We start from the raw sequence: 24,605 nt of genomic DNA on the forward strand, positions 1-24,605 counted from the left end.
ATGACTAAACGACTAAGCAACAACAACAACAAATAATTTACCTTCTTCTTATGCTCTTGCTAGTACAGTAGTTCTTACGCTCAGAGGAGCCAACTCCATGGAGCCGAGGGGTCTTCACCCCCAATAAAACATTTGTGGGGGCCCACAAAGTTGATGGGCATTGCCATTCAAATGGTAGGTATGCACCACATCATGTGATCAATTATGTGGGGCGGGGCTTACCTGCTCCCCCAATATTTCATTCAGGTAGGCACCCCTGGCTATGCTACAGCTGTACCAGAGTTGCACAGGCATAACATGGGTGTGATCTTATGAATTCCCAGCTGCAAAGTAGAAAGCAAAACAACACAAGTAGAAACAAGACAGAGCGTAGCAGCATTGAAAGACATCCTTGCAGCACCCTCGATCAACTCTCCAACAGCAACCAATCACGATGCTGCATGCTGATGCCTTCCACCCCAGCACCCATTTATATAAGGCATCAATCAGCATGTGATGATGACATCAGTGCCATCATGATATCCACGTATTCTCCCAGGCAAAATCTTTAAGCAGACCTGATTCCACAGCACTTCCCCTACCAGGGGTCTTTCCTCAGTCAGGGGTTTGAATGCAGTGGCAGATGAAACACAGCAGCCAGCAGCCTTGACACTGAAAATGACTACAGGATTGCACTGCAGTCTCTCTTCTGGTTGCTAGATAATGGGAAGGTTTTCATTTGCAGAAGTAGCACAGGGAATGATCCATCTAGTTTGTTGCTTTTCCCTCTCTAGTTTCACAGGACACAATGCATGTCATCCACACACTCACAATAGATTGGACTCCTAGATCTCAGCATAAGAAATGAGCTACGTGGACACTGAGCCTGGCAATAGCAAGAGTCTGATGGGCTGCAAAGATGAGCTGGCAAAAGGAATGCTGGAATGTGTAGCAGGCCAAAGAAAGCAGTTTCTTATTCCCCCAGAAGGAAGGAGAGGCCGTGGGGGAGTGCCTCTGAGTCACAGATGCTGCTCCTTGTCAGGGCCAGGCTAAAGATATGCAGATTGTTCTAAGCAGAGTGGAAACTTGCTCTGATTTCTTATTCTTATTCTATATTTGTTGCCCGCCCTTCACAGAAACAATGCAACAACAACAACAACAACAACAACAACAACATAATACAATCACATCTGCATTCTGAAAGCATTAAACAACAATCCAAGTAAAACAGTACAGAACCAGTGAAAATTCATATTCAGCCAGCCCAGAAAGCCTGGGTAAGAAGATGTGCCTCAGAATGCCACCAAAATATGTACAATGTGGGTGCCAGATAAAACTTCAGGGTGAGGGAGTTCCAAACCCTGGGGACCACCACAGAAAAGGCTCTTCCCTATGCTGCTACATCTCAAATCTACAAGTGGGGACAGAATTTCTACCAGAGCCTCCCCAATGAATGCAGCTACCAGTTTGGTTGGTATGGGTGGAACTGATCTTCCAGGTAGGTTTTCTTCAGGATCACCTGCAGCACAAATCTATGCTAATTTAATTGTAAGCTCCACTGTGCTCAATAGCACTTACTTCCCCAGTTAAGTGTGTATAGGATTGTGGTCTTTAGCAGATAAGGTATGGATTTTTAAAAACCCACCCAGGAGCAGGGTTGGGCAGATAAAGGAGACAGCATTTGGAGACTTAACTCTTATGAGGGGTGCAGTTGTGATCAATTTTTTTAAAAAATCAACCACCACCAAGCTCTTCTTAACTAGAAGCTGATATGTCACAAACTAAAAGTCTTGTCCCCCTCCATTTTGAGTGAGGTGAGTTAGTTCTCGTGTGTGTGTGTGTGTGTGTGTGTGTGTGTGCGCGCGCATCAACTGCCCCCTTCCAGGCTGCGGCCCTGCAAACAGGAGCATGGGGCAACTGGGAGCATGGTGGTTTCCCCCTCCCTCTTTAAGTCTCTAGTATCCAAGACATAAAAGGGAAGTGGAAGGAGACATAAAAAGGGCATTGCATGTCTCTTCCCACTTCCCCTTAAGCCTCTGACATTGGAGCACAAGGGATTTTGACAGTTGGGCAGCCCCACCCAGCTGTCAAATTAGGTCTGAGAGGCAGCTCCTGTTAAGGATCTGGCCCATGGAACCTAAAAGGTTCCCCAGCCCTGAATTAAAGGGAGACTCTATGCACAGAACAGCTTGGTCACCCTCAATAGCTCAATAGAGTCGAGGTGGATATGTTGATTGGTATGGCAGAGAGTGACTGCAGGACTGAATATACCGTATTTTTCACCCTATAGGACACACTTTTTCCCCTCCAAAAATGAAGGGGAAATCTGGGTGCGTCCTATGGGGCGAATGCAGGCTTTCGCTGAAGCTTGGAGAGCGAGAGGGGTCGGTGCGCACCGACCCCTCTCGCTCTCCAGGCTTCAGGAAGACATCTGCAGCCTAGGCAGCCCTGCGGGAGGTCCCGCAGGGATGTCTGGGCTGCGGATAGCAGCCTGCTTCCTGGAGCGTCGGGCGCCCTGAAAGCAGAGCGCCCGGCGCTTCGGGAACAGATCCGCAGCCTAGGCAGATAGCAGCCTGCCACCCGGCGGGCAGGGCGCCCTGAAGCAGAGCGCCCCGCGCGCCGGACAGAGATCCACAGTGTGGGGAGCCCTGCAGGAGTTCCCCGCAGGGCTCCCCACGCTGCGGATAGCAGCCTGCTGCCTGGTGGGCGGGGCGCCCTGAAGCAGAGCGCCCCTCGTGCCGGGCAGACATCGGCCAGCCCCAAGAGCTCGGGGGACAGCAGGGAGGCGCAGCGCCGCCATCCCGCTGTTCCTCGACCTGGTTCGGTTTCCCCAACCTGCTTTTGGGGGGGGGAAATAAAGGAAAAAAATTTTCCCTTTATTTCCCCCCTCCCAAAAAAACTAGGTGCGTCCTATGGGACGAAAAATACGTAACATTTCACTAGCAGGTGTTGATCTGAGGCAACACCTGAGGAGAAATAACAGCCCCCAAGAGGAGAGATGCTGTCAGTAAGTCTGGAGAGCATTATTGCTTGCATACCCCTTAAAATTGCTACATTAAAGCCAGCAATTTCAACACCTGTGAACAGGGTGGAGAAACTAGAAGTGGGTGTTGGCTCAGCTTGGGCTAGAGTGCATAGCAAACTGCTCCTGGGTTCTACCTGGGTGTGGGCAGAAAACAGTGGATGGGGAGACTGCAGCTGTTCAGTGTGTGGAAACGATACTCTGTACATACTCCTGTATTTTGGGACCCAGCACTTCTACTGAAATGGGCTACCCTAGCACAACACATCAAGTGAAAGAGTAGGGGACTAGGTAAACTGTTGAGCCCAAATGTCCCTCCGAATTGTGTTGCCCTATTCACAGGAGGTGAAATAGTAGCAGAGGGATATCACTAGAGCAGTCTTTGCCCACCTGGTGCCCTCCAGATGTTTTGAACAAGCTGTGCTGGCTGGGGCTGATGAGAAATGTTCCAAAACTTCTGGAAGGCACCAAGGGTGGCAAAGGCACACTTATCCAGAACATGCTTGCTTCCAGATGGCAGCTCCTTCCACCACCATAAGAAGTCCCGCTTCATCAGATGGGGATCAGATGGTCTCATTGTGTGCACCCATAGCATGCAACAATTATTGAGTACAGTGGTACCTCGGGTTAAGTACTTAATTCGTTCCAGAGGTCCATTCTTAACCTCAAACTGTTCTTAACCTGAAGCACCACTTTAGCTAATGGGGCCTCCTGCTGCTGCCGCACCGCCGGAGCATGATTTCTTTTCTCATCCTGAAGCAAAGTTCTTAACCTGAAGCACTATTTCTGGGTTAGTGGAGTCTGTAACCTGAAGTGTATGTAACCTGAAGCATATGTAACCTGAGGTACCACTGTACATGGATTCAGCACAGCCTGAAATGTGTAAACACCTGAAAGTACCTTTATATATCCAGTACAGAAAGCTGAAGAAAGACTTCAAATAATTCAGGTAATATACACAGCAAAAGCTATTCCATTGCCAATGATGTAATTGCGTGCCTAGGCACCCCCCCCCTCAGGATCAAGGAGTAGACATGACAACATATTTGGGATTAAAAAGGCCACAACTTTATTACATTTCAGATGTAGGAAACCTTAGCTTAGGCCAGGCATGGCCAAACTTGGCCCTCCAGCTGTTTTGACTCCCATCTTCCCTAGGTAATAGGACAAGCGGTCAGGGATGGTGGGAATTGTCCCAAAACAGCTGGAGGGCCAGGTTTGGCAATGCCTGGTTTAGGCATTGAGCGTGTATCCCTCTCAGCCCCTTACTGGGGGTCTGAGGCGAGACAGGGTCAATTGGGAATATGGGGACATTGCAAAACATGCATTTACACAGCTGGCCCCCTTCCACATTGCTGAGGGGGGTTCTACAGCCCACTCTGTGTGCTTGTGGTCAGAGACTCCCCTCAGAACCCCTCTAATGGGGAACCCTGATATCGCCACCACAAAAGGGGTGAGTCACCACATCACCCCTTCTTTGATTGTTAGACTAAAGGATTCCACCCAAGGCCTAAAACTGCCAAAGTTGTGACAATTGCTACGGGAAAGGCAAAACCTGCAGAGCAGGGGAAATTCCTTCCTGGATCTGAGAAAAACAGCAACCACCCTCCGACTGTAGTAACGCCCATGGACCTGGAAAGGAGAAAGGTTACCCTGTAAAGAAGGATAAAATTAGAGGGAGGGCTGGGTGGGCTCTGGGGGCCGACTGCTCTTCTGGCATCAGCTCTGGCCCTCTTTCCCACTTTAGGAGCAGACCAGAGTGAAGCCTGCTCCAACACGGTCCACTCCTCTTGCCCCGCCCCCGAAACCGCCGCGGATAGGTCAAATTTGAATTTTGGGTTTGGGAGGAACCCCAGCAAGCATCGCTGTGACCAAGGGAGCAGAGCAAGAGCCAGCGGAGTGGTGTGCCTTCGAGAGGATGGCAGGGCTGGCGCTAGGGCGCGAACCTTGCCCACCAGTGAGTGGCCATGGTTGACCAGTTTAAGCAAGTGAGCAAACTGCTTCAAGGGGTGTTTGGCACAGGGCTTTAATCCTGCTCAGCTGATAAATAAGGATTAAATTCCTGCTGTGCCACCTGGTTCCCTGCCCTTCTGTCCATCAGCTGATTTCTTCAGTAACATCAAACATATGGATCATTCTTGTAGATGATCTAGAGAGGGGATTATTTAAAGAAAAGTCATTCTAGTAAAAATGTTTCTCCCCTACCAGCATCTGTCCAGCAAGTGTCCAGCATCTCACTTGTTTGCATTTGACTCTATGCCTGTGCTCACAACCCACACTGGCTGGATCTTTTCCAGAGGAAGGGCTGAATGAAGCACTTGGTGGTGGCTTAAAGGTAAAGGTAAAGGAACCCCTGACCATTAGGTCCAGTCGTGGCCGACTCTGGGGTTGCGGCGCTCATGTCGCTTTATTGGCCGAGGGAGCCGGTGTACAGCTTCCGGGTCACGTGGCCAGCATGGCTAAGCCGCTTCTGGCGAACCAGAGCAGCGCACGGAAACGCTGTTTATCTTCCCGCCGGAGTGGTACCTATTTATCTACTTGCACTTTGACGTGCTTTCGAACTGCTAGGTTGGCAGGAGCTGGGACCGAGCAACGGGAACTCACCCCGTCGCGGGGATTCGAACCGCTGACCTTCTGATCGGCCAGTCCTAGGCTCTGTGGTTTAACCCACAGCGCCACCCGCGTCCCAGGTGGTGGCTTACCAATCATCAATATTCTTCTTCATTTATGAAAATCATAATGGGTGGATGCCTTGAGCCAGCCATGCATGTAGCAGCTGGTGGCTGTTTCTGAAGGAAGTTTCAGAAATGTGAACAAATTTTCAGATGAAAGCCGAAGGAATGTGCAGAGATGTTCATGATGTACAATGCAGGTCCATCCTGAAACAGGATGGTATGAACCAGCCTATGGCAGAGTGTGCATGCATAAGGCATATTTCTGTGCTCATTTGGGTATATGAACCATGACAATAATGGCAGTCTACAAAGAAACTGCTTTTAACAGTACAAAAAAGAAACTGACTTTGACATGGCAGTCTAATGTGTTAATTTTTGAGCAGTTAAGAGTGTCTAATTTGCAGCTTAATTGTTAATACCATTGACTTCAATGTCTCAGGATTCAGCCATCTCAGTTATTCATCTGGTTCTAGCAGTTTCAGCATTAGCTCACTGGTCTGTTTCTTCACTGCAGTGGACAGTTTGTTTCCAAAATGTTTGGGTGTGAGTTTTGCCTAGATTCTTAGCCTTCCCCCACCAAGCAACCAATCATTTGAGTTGTAGAAGTAAGCATTGGTTGCTAGGTGTGGCTTCCTGGTAGCTTTATAAAAGCCACAAGTCGGCAGTCTGATTCTTCCAGTCTGTAGTTTTCCAGAGCAAAAAAGAGTCTTTCTGAGTTTGGAAATCAAAAGGTATGGCTTCTTCATTCCTTGCTCTTTACTGCTTGTTAGTTGTAGAAAAGTGTGACTTATGGGATGACATCCTGTGCAAATTTACTTTTAGGTATTACGTACTTATTTTCAACCAAATGTGCTTAGGAACAAGGCTGTAGTCTGTTTAAAAAAGTTGTTTGCTTGCTGTATTTTTTTCGGGGGGGGGGTTGTGAAAAAGCAGCAATACTTCTGAAGCTGCCAATGCAGGTTTATTTTTTTAGTTTGTCTAAAACTAGCTCTTTTAGGACTGGCTTTTGTGTGGATGTGTGTGACCATGGAAAACTGAATTATTTTTAACCACAAAAGAGTGAGTTAAGAGGGAGGAAATGTGACTTCCTTGTATGGAAACTTTTTTTTTGAAAAACATGCACCCTGTGGTTATGACGTTGCTTAACTGTTTTAATAACAGCCGAGTTGTCACTTCTTGCAAACATTACCTAGGTATGAAATTAAAATGTGAGCTCTTCTTCAAGAAAGAAGGCAGGGGAGCCAGTAATTAGTCCCCTTCCTTTTTTAAAATTGCAGACGGCTCCTCCTGAGGGTGTATGTATGAGTAAGAGCTGCAGAATCTCGCCCCTAATCTGTTCATACTTTCCACAACTGCTTTCAAAAGAGGGTGGGGCTGTTTCTTTCTGCTTGGTAGTTCTTTTGAGTCAAGGGACAAGTTTTTCAAGATTTTGATGCATTCTGGACATGAGGGGAGATTGCCTATGGGACATGAAATGCCAAAAATAGCTGTGTCCTTGTGAGAGTACTTTGATATACTTGATCTGGTGGATGCCTACTTTTGAGAAAGTGGCATTAAACATCATATGATTTATTTCTTAGTAAACATGTTGGAATGTTGCAAAAGAAGCTCTTTGAAATATACTTAGGCCTTTGCATCAGGTTACATTTTTGTAGACACAGGATTATTCTTCTTGTTATGCAAGTATTGCATGTGAACTCGGGTTTTTTGCAATGATCCCCCCAAAATGGCTTTGGAACTCTTGGTTTTATACATCTAACTAGCGGGATTTGTGTGTTAGCCAACCCTGAATTGAGGGCAGCTGTCTTGTATAAACTGCAAAGCATCTAGAGCAACTTCTAGCCTGGCTGGGGTCAGAGGGGGCATCCAGACATGCAGAGCACTGCATTCGTTTTCCTGATTGCTAGCACTTCTGTTCTGTTTTCTAACATTCCTTTCACATGGCCGTACTATGGAGCCATGGCTTTTTGACTCATATACCAGCATGTTGAGCTAAATTTCACCAGTGATTCCTCTCTGATTCACTCATGAAAATGGCAGGAAAGACCTATATACTGGTGGTACATTGTCTAGCCCCACTATTCTCACAGTTTACTGGGTTAATGGGCTTGCAAATGGATTAACATGGAAATGAGTGCTGAGCTTCCACCATATTCCACTAGATTTCCAGAAGTGGCCTTTACTGTATGTGTTCTGCAGGGGTAGCAACTTGAATAAAATATTGGGGGTGCCTAGCAAGATGTGACACACACACCATTTGAATGGCAATGCTCGTTAACTTTTAATATATATATTTATTTTCAGTTTTCAAAAGTTTACAAGTACACACCTTGCAAACACATACATCTAGTACAATTATATATATGACTTTCCTCTCCCACTTTTGTGGTTTCTTTTCTAATTTAAAATTTTAACACTGCATTTTCCACTTTACTCCATTTTTAAGTTATTCTTCCTTTTCTATTAATGATAATTTTAAATACTTGATTTAAGTTAACCCTACTAATGAACTTACTTGCGTGCCAGAATTTTTCAGATGTTCCCCACTCTTTAATATTTTGTTTTCCTCTTGGTTTCTTATTACACCCACCCATTTTGCCATTTTGGCATAGTCCATCAATTTAGTTAGCCACTCTTCTTTGTTTGGTAAAGGGCAATGCCCATTAACTTTGTGGGGGTGGTCCCACTCAAATATTATGGGGGGGGGGGGCAAAAGGACCTTGGCCCCAAGGAGTTGACTCCTGTGGAGATTAACACTTAGGGGACTGGGGAAATGGAATAAACTGCCGTGTGAAAACCACCACAGAGATGAGATATAAAAGGCTATTTGGTGGCCAGTCCCTGGATACATCCTACTTACTTCCTGCAAACTTTGCATCACTGGAATGCCCTCCAAGTAGGCCACTGGTGACAAACTTTCTAGCTGTCCTATTTTTGGAATTCAATGGGAAATTAGTCTTTCACAAAGTACCAAAATAAATAACACTAAAAGAAGGACTTTGCTGAAATAATATCTGAATGGAATTGTGATTGAACCACGAAGATTAAAAGCATTGAATCTAGATTTCTTAACCTCTCAAATCTTATCTCAGCCCAACTTGGTGGTTTTGAGTAAGTGCTTCTGAGCCTGAGTTCCTCCTCTGTTGCATGAAGCTGAGGATTGTTTAACTACCCTATTACTGCCTCCCCAAACTCTAGTGATATGGGGTGTGTGTGTGTAGGAAATAAGAATATACTATGGGTTGTATCTGATTAAATCATGCCAGGACTGTACCTAATTAAACCAATGGACTAACGGTGGTTATAACAAACTTTTGCCCATTGATTTCAATGGGCCTTCTCTGAATATGCCTTTTTTGTTGTCCCTAATGAAGGTCCAGCTTGGGGATGGCCTTCTGGCAGCCCATGGCTCTCTTTTAGCGAACCCATGCTTTCCTTCTGCCTCTCTCATTTCATCTTACAAGTGGTGTGTGACTCATATGCTAGGTTTGGGCTGGACACTTCCTCTATGGAAGTAGCACTGCCAAGAAGGGATGAGGGAGAAATTCAATTCAGTTTGTATTTAAAGGCAATCATACAAAATTCAGTGAACTAAAACACAGCCATCCTTCCAAATCCGCATTACTCTGAATTTTGCAGTGTAGTTCTTAGCTGTGTGATGTGTACAAAATTGCATGTACTGGAGTAAACTGTGCATATAAATGTATATATTAGTAAAAATAAAATAAAAAACATGCATCATACTACAAAAAATTGCTTTGCAAAAATGTGTATATTGGGCAAAAAAATCATGCTAAAAATTGTAACATTAGGAGAAATTCTCACCCAAATGCTGATGAATTTTCTAAACTGAGAACTGAACTTAAGATTGGAAAAATGAGAAATTGAGAGAAACAGAATTTGACCCCTCCACCCATCCCTTTGTGCCAATGCTAAAATCAGCATGTGAGAAGCATATGTGATCTTTTTGACCTAGTCACCCTCCTCCCAGTATGGAATGAGAATGTCATAGTCTCATTTGCTTCAGAGGGCTGTTGGGAAACATTAATCTCTTTTCATGGCTTTCAGAAAGCCCTGACAATATAGATGATTATTAACCTTAGAAAACATGAAAAGAGACTGCTGTAACATTTCATTATAATCCTTGCTTTCTCCCTGCAGAACCTTGAAACAACATGGCTTTTGTGCAAGAGTTTCTGAAACAGGCCTGGTTTATTGAAAATGATGAACCACAATACGTGGTAAGATTTTTCAAACAATATGTGCATAAAAAAAGAAAAGTAGAAGACAGAGTTAATCACACGGGGTCTGCAACAAAATGTTCCAATGTGGAATATGCTGCTGTTCAGGATTCCTGCCAGCCAGCCATCTGTACCATTTTCCAGAATGCATTATCCCCACTCCCACTGCCAGCATCAGGCAGCCATTGGTCTATAGCCACTAAACAATGCTCAGTCTTGATTGGGGTGTTTTTCCTTAAATATATTTTATACTTTTGCAAACCTTGGGGTTTCCCTAAGTTTGCAAATACATCCCTCTTTGTGTGGATGATACCTTTTGGCCTGTGGGAGGATTTTCTTTCATAGTCAGAGAATGACTTTGTATTAGGGTGTCAACACAAATAGATTTCAGAACATGGGTGTGGCATGTCAAAGTGTCTTCCTATAAGAGCCCCAGTGTTATTAACAAGCACTATCGCTGCTTAAGCAAGAGCCCCTTTCATGCGCTGTCCATCACTTGTTGGCCACACCCCCCTTGTCATGTCCCTAGTTGCCTGTCTTTGCCACCTTCTATGCATGGGAAGAGAGAAGACATCTGAAGGGAAAAGGTTGTTCTGTGCATGTAGCTTCTTTGTACATGATCATGCTTCTACATTATACAGGGAGCCTTCCGTTGTAGAGCAGGGTCTAAGTTTCAGGTCACTTTCCCCGGGCCATTTTTGAGCTTCTTTTTAATGGAAAATCAGCAACATGGGCTGCCATACACCTGGATTTTCCCGGACATTTCACCGATTTCTGCCCAGACACTGCTAGAGACAGCAGTATTCAGTATATGTCCAGACATATGGCAATGCTATCCATGGTACTCATAATTGTCCCTTAGATCCGAGCCTTAATTGTCATTGAAAATGTAAAGGCAATATGTCAATGGAATAACTGTAGCATGCTATATATATATTATTTTGCATCTTTTGATAATTTATACTTCAATTACCTGGTTCTAAATGCAATTCATCCTGAACCTCAGAGGATGAAAATTAAAGCAAATGTAAGTTTCTCATTCAGTCCTTCTGTTTCATTTAGAAAAATACTAAAAGTGGCTCTGCAGTTCATGCTTATCCTAGCTTTGATCCATCTGTTGATGCTGCCGCCCTGGATAAGGCCATAACAGCTAAAGGTAAGATGGGCTTGTTCATCATGCATGTGGAAGCAGTTTGAAACTGTCCTCCATCGACATGTCCCTAATATAGTGAGGACTGCTATTTTGAAGACCAGATTAGATCACCAGTCCTTTTTCCAAGGTTGTCAATGGAAACTGATTTTTCATCCAATTTGTTACCCCAGTCTTCTAAATTGTTCTGGTATGTCCATCATGGTTCATGGGATTCAAAGATCCTCCTTTATCTGCCTGGTATGTGTGAGGTTTTCCTACAAACTTTAGCCTCAGGCTGGATAGTCTCCAGTTCCAAAGTTTGGTCAAAATTAGAAATCTTAGTTGGGTGGAAAATTAGGGCTGAGTTGACTTCTTTCTTACAGTTAAAAACCCCCAAATTTTCCTAATCCCAATCTGAGTTGTTGGAGAATTTCAGTCTTCACCTGGAGAATATTCAGCAAAATGGCCTACCCAATTTTGGCAAAAGTGTGCATTAAGTTTAAATATTGTTTCATCTTACACCAAAATTGCTGAATAAATCAATGGGTTTGACTTCCTATTCTTCCCAGTCTTCTCCTTTCTCTGCTGATTGTTGTTAGGATGAAGAAAGTAACAGCTGATCAAGCCAACATTTCTCAGGAGAGGTTTCTGTGAAAAAAACCTTTTTTAAAAAATCATTTTTATTTGGTTTTACAAATACAAAGTTATAAAAATCCAAATATATATCCATTCTGCCTCCTCCCTATTCCAATAATTTTCAGTGGAACCCCCTTCCACACATGGCTTCCCTACACTCAAATAGCCCTGGAAATTTGAGAATATCATTTTTTACTAACCTTAATGAAGAATTCTCCCCTTTAAATAGTCTGTAAACATTCTTTTAAAAATCTGTCATTATTTTCTCCTGGCTGCTGTTTCTTCCTCTTTTGCTTGACGCCACCCGATGAAGTGTTGTGAAGGGGCTGATTTCACAGCTCTGCATAGGACATCATATATAGCAGCATGATTATAAAATGCAGGGCAAGTAAGGACAAAACATAAGTGAATGGCTTAAGAATGAGTAGTGAAAACCCATCTTTTCACTCGCTGAAAATGTTCATGGAAAAAGTGACATGGGCCAGTTATGGCTGAAACTTTATTTGTCTCTCAGTATTATAATTAGGAAAAATGATCTGCACACAGTGATATGGCTTACAAATACTTCTTCTTTGCATTTCAGGAGTTGATGAAGCAACCATCATTGATATTTTGACCAAGCGAAACAATGGCCAACGCCAGCAGATCAAAGCTGCCTACCAGCAGTTAAAGGGAAAGGTACAGCTGCTAATAAAGGATCACCCTGAAGAACTATCTTGTATATACATGTTTGCATTTTGAAGATCATGATGCATTGTTTTAGAAAAAGGAATCAACATTTTAAAATCCTCATGGTTTTTGGTTGTTAGAATATAGGTTTGAAGAGGTGGATGTCAATGTGTCCCAGATTTGGCATGGGGGAGGGATATCCCCCCCCCCAGCACCATGGTTCTGATTTGAACGGAGGGCCTTTCCTTGGCTTCTTTAAATTGTTTTTTTTAATAAAAGAATCTGAAAGGGATAATGCCATGCCACTTTCTAACCATAAATGAATGATAAATGAATCAGGAACAACTGAAGGCAGATTCCATCAGCACCCATGAGAACGGGGTATAGAGAGGAAGCTATGGCCAATTTCAAGTGGGGAAAAAAGGCTTTTCCTGAATGTGTGAGGTTTCTGTACATGGCAATGAGCCTGTTTAAGATGGCATTACAAGTTTAATAGACACAAGTATATGGAGTGTTTGACGCTTGAACAATATTCTTCTTGGCAGAGAGGGAATTGTTGTCAAAGGGGGGAAGTAGATTAGATATTTATTTTATAATCCAAATAACTCTTTAAATGGTTAGTTTACACTGATGTTGCTTTCGGTTACAGCCCCTGGAAGATGCTTTGAGAAAAGCACTTAAAAGCCAACTAGAAGATGTTGTCCTGGGTTTGCTGAAGACTCCAGCCCAGTTTGATGCTGATGAGCTCAGGTACGCCATGAAGGTAGGTCTCTCTGCTGACTGGGATAAGCTGGGTCTTGTACCCAAGCAAGAGCTGGTCTTCAGCATTATTGAGTCAAAAACAAATCTAATAAATGTGTATAACCTCAAGTGTGAGAGTGGAGCAGGGCCAAGAAGCTCATTGGCTCCACTCATGTTACAGGCAGAAATATTGTTGTGTAAACTGCACAGGTAGATTGTGGCTGACCATTTCTTCTTTCTGGTCTCTGTGGTTGTTGCCCAACCCTTCACCATGAGTTTCCAGGGTACCGTATTTTTCGCTCTATAACACGCACCAGACCATAACACGCACATAGTTTTTAGAGGAGGAAAACAAGAAAAAAAAATATTCTAAATGAAACAGTGGATGTATGATTTTTTTGGTTCATGCTGTGGCCACAGACATGTGATCTGACAGTGAGTTTGGAGTAGCCCAATGCAAAAATCCTGAGGATCCATGTGGATCCATGCTTTGTAACCACGTTTTTGCACCACTGCGACCCTAGGCAACAGTGGGTGCATGATTTTTTTGGTGCAGCTGTAGCCATGGACATGCTATGTTATCTGATGGTGAATTTGGGGTGACCCAGTGCAAAGATCCTGTGGATCCATGCTTATAAAAGTCCCTATTAAGGAAAAAACAGACAGGATATACGAAGTATGATTTCTTTTTTATTTACGGTATTTCTTTTTTGGCCACCTCTGTCACTGCAACCTTTGCTCTGTGCTTGCACACTTTTGGGCAATAGGGCATGTAACACACTTTTTTTCATCTGCCAAGATGTAGAAAATCAATTTTAATGTCCCTATATAAAATGCCTAGTGAAGCAGAAGGGTATTACATCAGCCACTGTATTAAGGCTAAACGTTTGAAGAACAGCTCTCTATGGGGGGGGGGGGGGACTAAATTCCATTTTCAATCAATTGTTATTGTGGCAGCAATTATCAGTGTTGATAATTATCAATTATCAGTGAGGAAATGAACTTTAAAAAAAATATATAAAAAACATTCTCACGTTATACTTCTTCAAAGAAGAGTATTAGGCTTTTAATGAAGGGGAGAGGAGAGATGCTGTAATCCTCCTGGCTCAGGAGATTCTGATTTACCTGCCGTGTTAGAAAGTATAGATTAAGATATTTGATATACAGCATATAAATCCAGAGATTTCCATGCCTCACTCTGCAATCCAGCCTGCTGTTACTTACGAGCAGGGAAGCAGGGTTTCTCTTCCAAACAAGCATACTGTCTCCCTCCAGCAGTACATTGCTTGGAGAAGCTGTAATTTGGAGGGGGCCTGGGGGCAGGGCTCTCTGCTTTTGGAAAAGAAATGAGAAACCTACCATTGTAAAGCAAAAGTCCCCTCCACCAAACCCAAGCCAGCCCTCTCTCTCTCTCTCTCTCTCTCTCTCTCTCTCTCTCTCTCCCACTTGCGTGTTTTTCGGCTGCCTGCGAGTCCCTAGAGCACGGAGAGGAGGAGGTGGTGGGCTGGAGCCTGCACGGAAGGACTCGATCATTTCCTTAACCCTCTGCTTGCCAGGAGGGCAGGGGATTCCCTGCTCTTTGTTGAGTTTGAGCAAACGCAGCAACAGAAGTGGGTGGGCAGTAAGACCCTGAGGCAGAATGCAGGAAAGCAACAGCTTCCGCCTTCCCTCTTCCCTCCGCCCGACTGCCCAATCTTATTTTTGCCTTATTTTTGCCTATTTTGCCCCTTAGCTCCGGAGAGTCAGCTCCAGGGACCACACATTCGCTCAATAACACGCACAGACATTTCACCTTACTTTTTAGGAGAAAAAATCTGCGTGTTATAGAGCGAAATTTACGGTAATTTACAATAGTTTATAAATACAATAGTAAAATCAGTTAGAACAAATTACAGTCAAGAGAACAGGATGGGTCCTAAATATATACCTTTTACCTTACATACAGTGATTTTTCTGGGGGACGCAGGAGCAGTGGCAAAGCTGAATGCTCCACTACTGGGGGCGGAGAGCAGGAGGGGGCGTTGTGCGCATCCCAGGGGCATGGCACGCTGCCCATCCCGGGGTGTGGTACATCTGTGGGCATGATGCACTGCCTGTGAGGGTGTGATGCCTGGGGTGTGGGAGGGTGCACAGTGCGTGTCCAGGGGCCCGTCACAATGGCACCCTAGCAGAATAGTGGTGCCGGGGGGCGGTCCGCTCCCTACGCATTCCCGTTCCTCCGCCAGTGCGCATACCCCTAAACACTTTGTGAATCTAAGTTTGGCTTCATTGAGGACCAGTATTTCAATATGAGTAGGAAAATGAGAGTACCCCTAAACATTTTTTTTCCAAGAAAAAAAAGCACTGCTTACATATATATATAAATATATATATAATAGTCATAGCTTGGTTGCTGAACACATTGGAACTCTTATGTTTCAGCTCCCAAACATCAAAAACCAGAAGTGAGTGTTCTGGCTTTTGAACGATTTTTGGAAGCTGAACATCCGGTGCGGCTTCCAGTTGGCTGCAGGACACTCCTGCAGCCAATCGGAAGCTGTGCCTTGGTTTTTGAATGGTTCCAGGAGTCAAATGGACTCCCAGAATGCATTCTGTTTGAGAAAGGTACAACTGTATACATGTACATATACATGTCCATGTGTATGTATCTCCAGTGCCAAAGTTCAGGGTATGGAAACTACAGAATGAAGGAGCCAGACTGATGTCTGGGGTGGTGGATTAAATAGCTTAGGGTCTACCACAGAGAATGTTCTATTTTGGGTCAGCCCCACAAACTTCGGAGAGTTCCCCTCTCTGCCGATCCTACTGCCTGAAAAGGATTATAGGAAAGGCAGCAGTCTTTCAGATATTATATATTAGGTCCCATGGACTTTGGGTCACCAGATGACATTGAACTCAAATTTCCATCATCCCTGACCATTGGCTAAGCTGGCTGGGGATCACGAGAGATGTAGCCCAACAACATATTGGCCCCCAAGGTTGAAGATAAACTCTTATTTTGTGAATGCATGACATGGCTGTGATTTTGACTGGATATACCACCTGTTCCTTTATTGTTCTGGGTCCTTTATGCACTTTTTAGATTAAAGTCATTTTAGAGGAATACATATTATTGATTTACTGCCATACAGGGTCTTGGAACTGATGAAGACATTTTAATCGAGATTATGGCATCAAGGAACAACAGAGAAATCAAGGAAGTCAGCAGAGCATATAATGAAGGTAACTTAGTGTTTGGGTTTGTCTGTTTAAACTCAATATAAAATGCTATGCAAGGGGAGAATAAAATACTTGGAGCTGCTTTCTTTGTTAATGTATCTTAAGATAGAAAAATCAACTTCTTGCATTTTGTTCAGGGTATAGAACTAAGAGCAATGCATGTATCTGGCCTTGTGCCATTCTTGGAACACAGACGGCAATCTAACAATCCAGTGTTCCATCCACTGTGATTATGGCTTGTAGGGAACTAGACTATATGCTGAACTCTCTCTCCCCACTCAACCCTTCAGTTTTAAACTGTGAGGCAAAGCCGTTGAACAGCTACTAAGCTGCAAATGTTTGTCTACATGGATAACGTTCCACTAACTCTATAAAAATATGTGTGAAAATTATGCCACATCAACAAGAAAATAGTGTCTGGGTCTGCATCTGCTTCTGTAATTGGTGATATTCCCTTTCAATTGCCTTGTTAGAAGGATCATGTAGGCAAATCACACCTATTCCCCCCCCCCCCGTCCCTCTCTTCTTCTTGCCCCCCCTCCCCAGTCTGTCAAATGAAGGAAGCACTGGGACTCTTCACATGCCATTTGCAGGTCCTCTTTGCAAAAAGACAGAAATAAAAACACATTGAGGCTGCGATTCTATGCAGCTCATGTGGTGGAGGGAGCTGTGGGGCTGCCCTCCTGACTTACTGGCTACGCAGGTGTTGTGCTCGTGGGAGTTTTGAATTGGCTCATTCAAAAATGACCTCACTGCCAGGCCACCCCAGCCTTTTCTGGTAAGTTTAGCAGTGCCAGGGGTGGGGGCTCCTAGGCACTGCTCCACCACTGGACAAAGTGAGACATATGTCTAAGCATGCATAGGATTGTGCTATAGGATTTCCAATGGAAATCTGTCATTGGGTGTAAAACGTCAGTCAGTTAACTATGGAATGAGAGAGTTATCTCACCACAATGAATATTTTGTTGTTAAAAATGGATTTCAAAGGTTTATTTTAAGTGCTTTGTACTTTTTGCAGCTTATAAGAGGGATCTTACCAAAGACATTGTCTCAGATACATCTGGAGCCTTCCAGAAGGCTTTGGTTGCCCTAGCAAAGGTATGCACAATTTGAATTTTTGAGAACTAGAAGTTAATGTTTGTTTGCTGGTAGGAAGCCAGGATTATAGTCTGCAAAGTGGTAACAGGTGAACTCGATCTTTTGCAGGGTGACCGTGATGAAAACCCTCATGTGAATGAAGAGCTGGCCGATAATGATGCCCGGGTAAGAGCAGGCTTGTGTCTATTCTGAATGTCCTCCCCTCCATGCCCACAGAAGCACAAGCTTTTCCCTCTTGCCAAGGACTAATAAGAGCACCAGATCTATTTCATATTGCCAGAGCTCTGTTATCTATCCTGCCACTCCCCTCAAAGCCCCAAATAATTTATTAATTTTTCATTAATAAAATCTCAGGACTCACAAAGAGATGGTTCTAACGTAGGGTTGACATATTTCAAAAGGTGAAAATCTGGACACAAAAGTTGTTGAATTTTTTAGTTTTGCAAGATCTCAAAAATAAAAAATAAAAAAGTTTTTGAGCTATTCTTAAGGGAGTTCACCAAAATCTACACTTCCAACATGGGTTCCTGGACATTAAAGCAATTTCTGACAGCCGAATCCTGGCAATGTCCAGGAAATTCTGGATGTATGGCAACCCTAGAATGTAACGGAAAGAACTAGGTTCCACATGACACCCCCCCCCATTAAACAGCCCTCCACCAAGTCTTGGAGGAAAGGCAGGGCTGGGCCTGACTGAGGCACGGGCCTGTGGTGACCTGATGTGAGGCAGGCCTGGGTCTCTTCCCTTCTGTGATGCCTTTGTGCCCCAGGAGTTCATTCATGGGGGGGGGGGGGGGGAGAAGATTGTTTTAAGCCACATGCCATAAGTTTCTACCTGGGCACAGCATGGCTTAGCATTAGGTGCAAACAAGGGTAAGGGTGTGTGTGTGTGTGTGTGTGTGTGTGTGTGTGTGTGTGAGAGAGAGAGAGAGAGAGAGAGAGAGAGAGAGAGTGTTATGCGAGTGGGGAAATGGTCAGCGAGGAAATAAGCAACTCCTTCCATTCCACCAGCTCTCAGCCATAGTGTATATGTGATTCTGGGGTTCACTTAACTGCAGGAATCCCAAGGTACTGTCAATTTACAGAATGGACAGAAAATCATTTGACCTGCAGATTGAATTCTGCTGTGCAGTTGTTTGCTTTTGACTGAATCGGATTATACACAATATTTCGGACTCCCACACTACATAATCTAATTTATTCCCACAGGCCTTGTATGAGGCTGGAGAAAGAAGAAAGGGGACTGATATTGATGCTTTCATTACTATCCTCACTGCAAGAAGCATGCCACACCTCCGAAGAGGTAGGTAGAAAGCCATTTAATCCTGTATTCAGTCAAGAATTGCTTCAGCCACTTTGGTGTTCTGTGAGGACAAAGCCTAACAGCAAAGTGCAAAATAGTGACCGCTTAAGGATAAACAGAGGAGCCCCCACAGCTTTGTTAATAAGTCTGCATTTCCAGACTACAGTTGGCTGCTTCTAAAGTAACAAAAGCTGTTTTGAAAGAGTAACATAGGACATTGTCCTGTCAGCATTCACAGAACTTGCATGAAAATTGCATATCTCATGGCAAGCACAGCCTTACATTTCCCCTCACACCTTTGTTTTCAGTTTTCCAGAAATACACCAAGTACAGCAAGCATGACATGAACAAGGCTTTGGACCTGGAGCTGAAGGGAGACATTGAGAATTGCCTGACAGCAATTGGTATGTGACCCTCTTCCATAGTTAAAACTCTGTTTCTTAGTTCTGTCCCCCCTTATATAAAAAGTATTATTAGGCGAACAATAGAGTGATCTTGTCTACTCAGAAGTAAGTCCAACTGAGCTCAGCCTGACTGTATATAGTGATTTATGAAATTCACATTACTTGCCTAAAAAAAATCATGGAGGATGCAGTGGGTGTAGGTGTGCAGAGAGTATTATTATTATTTATTTGCATTTATGTATCACCTTTCTGTCAAGGCACCCAAGGCTTGCAATTTGTGTTTAATTAACTCCCAATGGTGACTAAAGCCCATTGAGTTTGAAGTCTTCAGAATCTGTATCTGTTCTTTCCCTCATATCTTGTTTGTTATTTTGCTGTCATAAATAATCACAGTTCTGTTTGATTTCCAGTGAAATGTGCCACAAGCAAGCCAGCTTTCTTTGCGGAAAAGCTCCACTTGGCAATGAAGGTAAAATATACTTTAGTGGCAGAACTCTTGTTCTAAAGGGGTAGGCTAAAATCAGAGTCCTTAGGCAAGGATGCCTAAGGTCTGGCCCTCTTTATGATGAAGGGGGTAATTTAATCAGTGGAGCATTCCCAATAGGACCGGTCCAATATAATATATTACTTAGGCAAGTAATGTGTATGTATGTATGTGTATGTACACACACAAAGACATTTTTTATGTATCCCCACACCCTGAGAATATTGATCAAACTAGTCCCCCTCCCAGCTTCTGACATGTGAATCAAGTTGACAATGTCTGGAACAGCTGTGGCTCCAGTCTAGTTGAGCTGAAATTTATCAAAGAGAACAAGAAATTATTGGTGATCCTGGGCCTGTTGTGGAATTCTACTACTTCCAGAGAACATTTGGTGAATCCCTCCCACCCCAATTTTAGCACTAGCATGTGGGGAGCTCTGAAATGGGGCTTTGGGGGATGAGGGTGGGGTGCCAGTAGTTTATTAAAAGGATATAGCCAAAGGACATTATTCACTGCAATTATTCACTGCAGAGAAGCAAATGTTCTTGCACCTTCACTTTAAAAACTGATGTTACAATGTGTTCATAACACCATTTTGAAAAATAAATATGCAGGAACATTTGTTTGCCTGCAGTGAATGCACATGAAATATCCTTTATCCTTTTAAGAGCTGTGGTGATAGAACCAGGAAAGTCAGTGCTAAGCCAACTACAATCAAAATGTCTATATTAAAGTTTTATTTATTTAATTACATTTATATTCCTCTTTTCACCCTGTCATGGAACACTGGGAGGCATACATGTGACTCCCAGGCAGTAACCCATCCAGGCACTGACCAGCCACTTGTTTAGCCTTTGGATGGTGCTGGCCTCATCTGCCAAAGGATATAGTGAATTTACTTCCATTTATTTTTAACAGGGTTCTGGAACACGCCACAGAACTCTGAACAGGATCATGGTGTCACGTTCCGAGATTGACATGAATGAGATCAAAGGATTTTACAAGTCAATGTATGGCAAATCCCTCTGCCAGGCCATCTTGGTATGTAACTTTTAAAAAGTGCAGTAAACTTAAATTGCACTAAACTTGATTGAGTGGCTAAAGAGTTAGGTATGGAGCTCTGACAGGTTGGCTTGCAAATGTAGATCCTGACTTGTTTATGTATATTTATTTATCTATTCCTGTTGACAAACTACTTTTGGGGCTTCCAAACAATTATGTAGCATCAAGGCTGCAATCTAGGCACATTTATCTAGAAGTCCCATTGGTTTTTTTTTAATATCATATTTATTGCAATTTTCAAAAAATACAGAAAAAAAGAAAAAGAAAAGATTTACCATTTAAACCTTATTTTCAATGACATCTTTCCAAGACTTCCCCACACCTCCCCTTCTTGTATTCCATCTCCACTTATTTAGTTCAACAAGTTCTTATCCCCAATTTTTGACCTTATTGTTTTTAATTCATTATTCAATTTAGTTCATTTTATATAGCCACTTTCACCTTATAATCCACAGTCTTTATACATTAAAATCTTTTTCTAAGGTCGATCCCAATTCCCTTCCACGAATTCCCCTTTTTTGTACTCATAGCAAAACAAAATAAAAAAGAAGAAAAATTCAAAATATAATTATACACCCTTTGGATTCCCAAACTCCAGCCCCCCTTTCCCGGTTTTGATCCCCAATGTCCACCAGTCTATCTGCTATCAGCCTGGAGACCTCACATCCGAGGCTCTTAATTTTCTCACAGTTCCTCTTTGCCGGTTTTTTTGATAGTCCTTTATATCAAACACCAAATCTCGGAGAAGCTCTGTCTTGAAGATGTCCATTTTTCTTCCATCTAGGCCTCTATATTTAAAAGTGGAGCTCAAATCTTGTTTCTTAATCTTTTTGAATCTGAATGTCCCAAAAGCTCCAACTTCCGTCTTGATCAAATTTGTAATCCATAGGTCTTCAGATCTCCACATCAGGAGATCTCTCCAATCTTCATTGTCCAGTTCAAACCAAATTTTCATCATCCAATTCTTGTTTTCCTTTATGTCCTTCCTAGCAGGCTTCTGGCCTTCCTTGATCTTCTGTGGCGTTGTAACACCTCCTTCATTCCCTTCCAAATCATCATGTATCCCTTGTTCCCCTTTCTCAAATTTCTGAGGTTTCTTTTCCTGCTCAGCTGCAAACACTTTTGATTTCGCTACAAGGACTTTTTGTTCAGGAACAAAAACTTGAGTCAAGTCCCTTCCAGTTTCAGTAAATTTGTTTACTGTTTCGTTCAATGTAGTAGCCCTCGTAGTCAAAATATTGCTTTGTTCTTGAAGCTTTCCCAGGAGATAAAAAGTCCTGTTCAGCTCTACGAGTATTTTTCCACTTACAGCCATTCTTGTAATATCCCAAAACCCCCTCTAGAGGGATTATGGTTACTTAGTATCCTTCCAGTTCCAACCCAACTCTTCCTTGTTTTCAACAATTTATATCCAAATTGAAACAAATCTAACCAGCAAAGTCACAGAAACAAAGTTCTCTTTTTATTCCCCAACTTTTTATTCCCCAAGCTGTCAAAATCTTCTGTATCCTTCACCAGGCTCTCTCGCGGATCACTCCCGGTTCCTGGGGGGTTGCACTTTAACTCTCAAAATCAACTCTTATCCTCCAGCAAAGTTACTTGTACTTCCCAATCGTGAAATTAATAACTTTTATCCAACAAAGAAAAGGATGTTCTTTCAACCTTAGTTATCTAGTCCTTGCTTTAAATTGTTTACAATACAGGGAGACGGACTTCCTCTTTGCGCCTTCCCCGATCGTGCCAAATCCAACAAAAAAAAAGAAAAATTTCCCTTTTAAGTCCAATTTCCGTATTACTCACGGGTTGTAGCTTTTAATCCAAATATTCAGAAGAAGAAGTCAGCGCTCTCTGTCAATGGCATGCGGCTTCACTCGGCAGGGGAAGCAGATGACTCACAGCACCGCGCCGCTCCCCGTCCCCCATTCCGTAGCCTTTAAAAAGGCTCCTTCGCGGGTCGGGGGCGCAAACGGTGCCCGCCAAGTCACCAAGTCCACGGGCTTCCATGCCCGTGGTTTTTAAGGGTCCCCGCGTCACCGGCGCGGCAGGACCCGACCCCTGCTGAGCAGATTCCCTCGGGAGCTCAGAGGGAATCCGCCATTCGACGATGGCGCTAACCCAGAAGTCCTATCTAGAAGTCCCATTGAACTCAGTGGGACTTGCTTCTGAATAGACGCACCCAGGGTTTTGCTGTAAGACTCCCTTCGATGTCACACAACTGCATCTTGTAGGTATGCACTGCATTCTGAGTAGCCCTGTTTAAGAAACCTAGCAGTCATTCCTTCTTAGCTGTTACTGGCTGGGCTACAATAGGATTTTCACAGCTTGGGTACAGTCTCTCAACACAGCTCCAGAATCTCCCCCCCCCCCCAAACTTGGGAGAATACTCCATTGCTTTCAGTGGAGCAGCATTAGCAATGATGTATGTTCAGTGCCATGAACTCTGGGATGAGCCAGGACACTTTCCTCTTTGTGAAGCTGCCATCAGCCCCATGGAAACAAGCCCTCTCCAGCCATTTGTTTGTTCACATTATTGAAGTCAGCCCTCCATCAGCATCCCTGCTGTCCTCCAGGAGTTGAAGAGGGGCCACTTTCTATCAGGGCTCTTCCTCTACTCATGTAGCCTCCTTGTGATGTTCTGGATCTAAAACATCACATGAAGAGGTCAGAGGGGAAAGGTATTGTGTGAGCATAGCAGGAAAGCTCTTCTTATTACTGTACTTCATTATATTATGTCTAGCAGTAGTAGACTGTTTTCTTGGACACATAACATGATTCTTCTTTGTTCTTCCACATCTAGGATGAAACAAAAGGTGATTATGAAAGTATTCTGGTGGCTTTGTGTGGTGGTGACAACTGAGCTCCATATCTTTTGGATACTCTCCAGCCTCTGCCTTCAGGATATCATTCCTTTTAAACTCCAACTGTTAAATATATGTGTACGTAATGAAGGCGCTTAGAGTAATAGCCAAGTTAGACTATTGTTCAGTCTTGATATCTTGAAAAACTGTAGCCTGGAAAAATACTCTTTGTTGCTCTTAATTTCTGAGGCATTATCATCTTTTTTAATATTTATCCTAAGCCAAAGAACAGCTATGTTTGCTTTTACATACCTAGTCAATGTAAAAGGTAAAGAAAGTGCCTGAACAGGCCTAAGTAACATTCCAAATAAAATGAACCTGTGATATACATTGCTTTGATCTGTTGTGTTTTCCGTATGCATCCTTCTAGCATTTAGTCCAAGGGAAGAGGGCTCCACATAAGGGCTGTTGGGTGGAGCTGTGACGCTGGCCCTGCCCCCGGAACATCCATCCATTGGTGCAGGTGCTGGCAAGATGCTTAAGCGTGCGGAGTGGCTTATGCCTTGGGCTTTTACTAAGCAAAGACTCCCAAGGCAGGAATGGAGCCATCAGCGTTGCCCCATTGCAACTGTCACTGAGTGGAGCCCATTCATACAGTGAACACACAAGGGTGGGGGCCTTACAATTTAAAATATGAATGCTAGGATGAAGCTTTTACAATTCTCATTTCACACATGCACACATACATCCACAAATGCATCCCTTATCCCAACTTAGCTGTTCCACTCGAGTTACATCCTCTTCTTCCAAGCCAAATTGCTATATTTCATCCACAAACACAGAAAGCAGTATTTTGGCTGTTAAGGGTAGCCCAGTAACCCATGCCAACTCACCTAGGAAGCAACAATACAGATTTACTCTCCTCTTTCCTTACAGAGGAAATTAAAAACATATCTGGTTGCAGAAAATGATATTTTCACCTAGAAAAACATTCCAACAGCTAGATAATTCCTGAAGTCATGCATAAGCAACAAATGCTTTAACTTTGCTTAAACTCTGCCCTACCATCTTTATGGAGTAAATAATCTCTCAGATAAAATAAAGTCTCTCTTAGAGTATTGTGGTGGATGATCTTTGCTCCA

General features: G+C 43.4%; 1 protein-coding gene across 1 annotated transcript; it reads left to right on the forward strand.

Annotated features, from left to right (window-relative positions):
• The first annotated feature begins 6,270 nt into the window (after positions 1-6,270).
• On the forward strand, positions 6,271-23,851 carry ANXA1 (annexin A1). Its single transcript, XM_028749112.2, has 13 exons — positions 6,271-6,407; positions 9,838-9,917; positions 10,980-11,073; positions 12,269-12,363; positions 13,004-13,117; positions 16,227-16,317; positions 17,333-17,412; positions 17,521-17,577; positions 18,622-18,715; positions 19,024-19,119; positions 19,530-19,588; positions 20,522-20,644; positions 23,463-23,851. Exons 2-13 carry the CDS (start codon positions 9,852-9,854, stop codon positions 23,520-23,522), a joined length of 1,029 nt encoding a protein of 342 aa, XP_028604945.2. The 5' UTR covers positions 6,271-6,407; positions 9,838-9,851; the 3' UTR covers positions 23,523-23,851.
• The last annotated feature ends 754 nt before the right edge of the window (positions 23,852-24,605 follow it).

This window comes from Podarcis muralis, chromosome 11 (genome assembly GCF_964188315.1).
Source record: "Podarcis muralis chromosome 11, rPodMur119.hap1.1, whole genome shotgun sequence".
NCBI lineage: Eukaryota > Metazoa > Chordata > Lepidosauria > Squamata > Lacertidae > Podarcis > Podarcis muralis.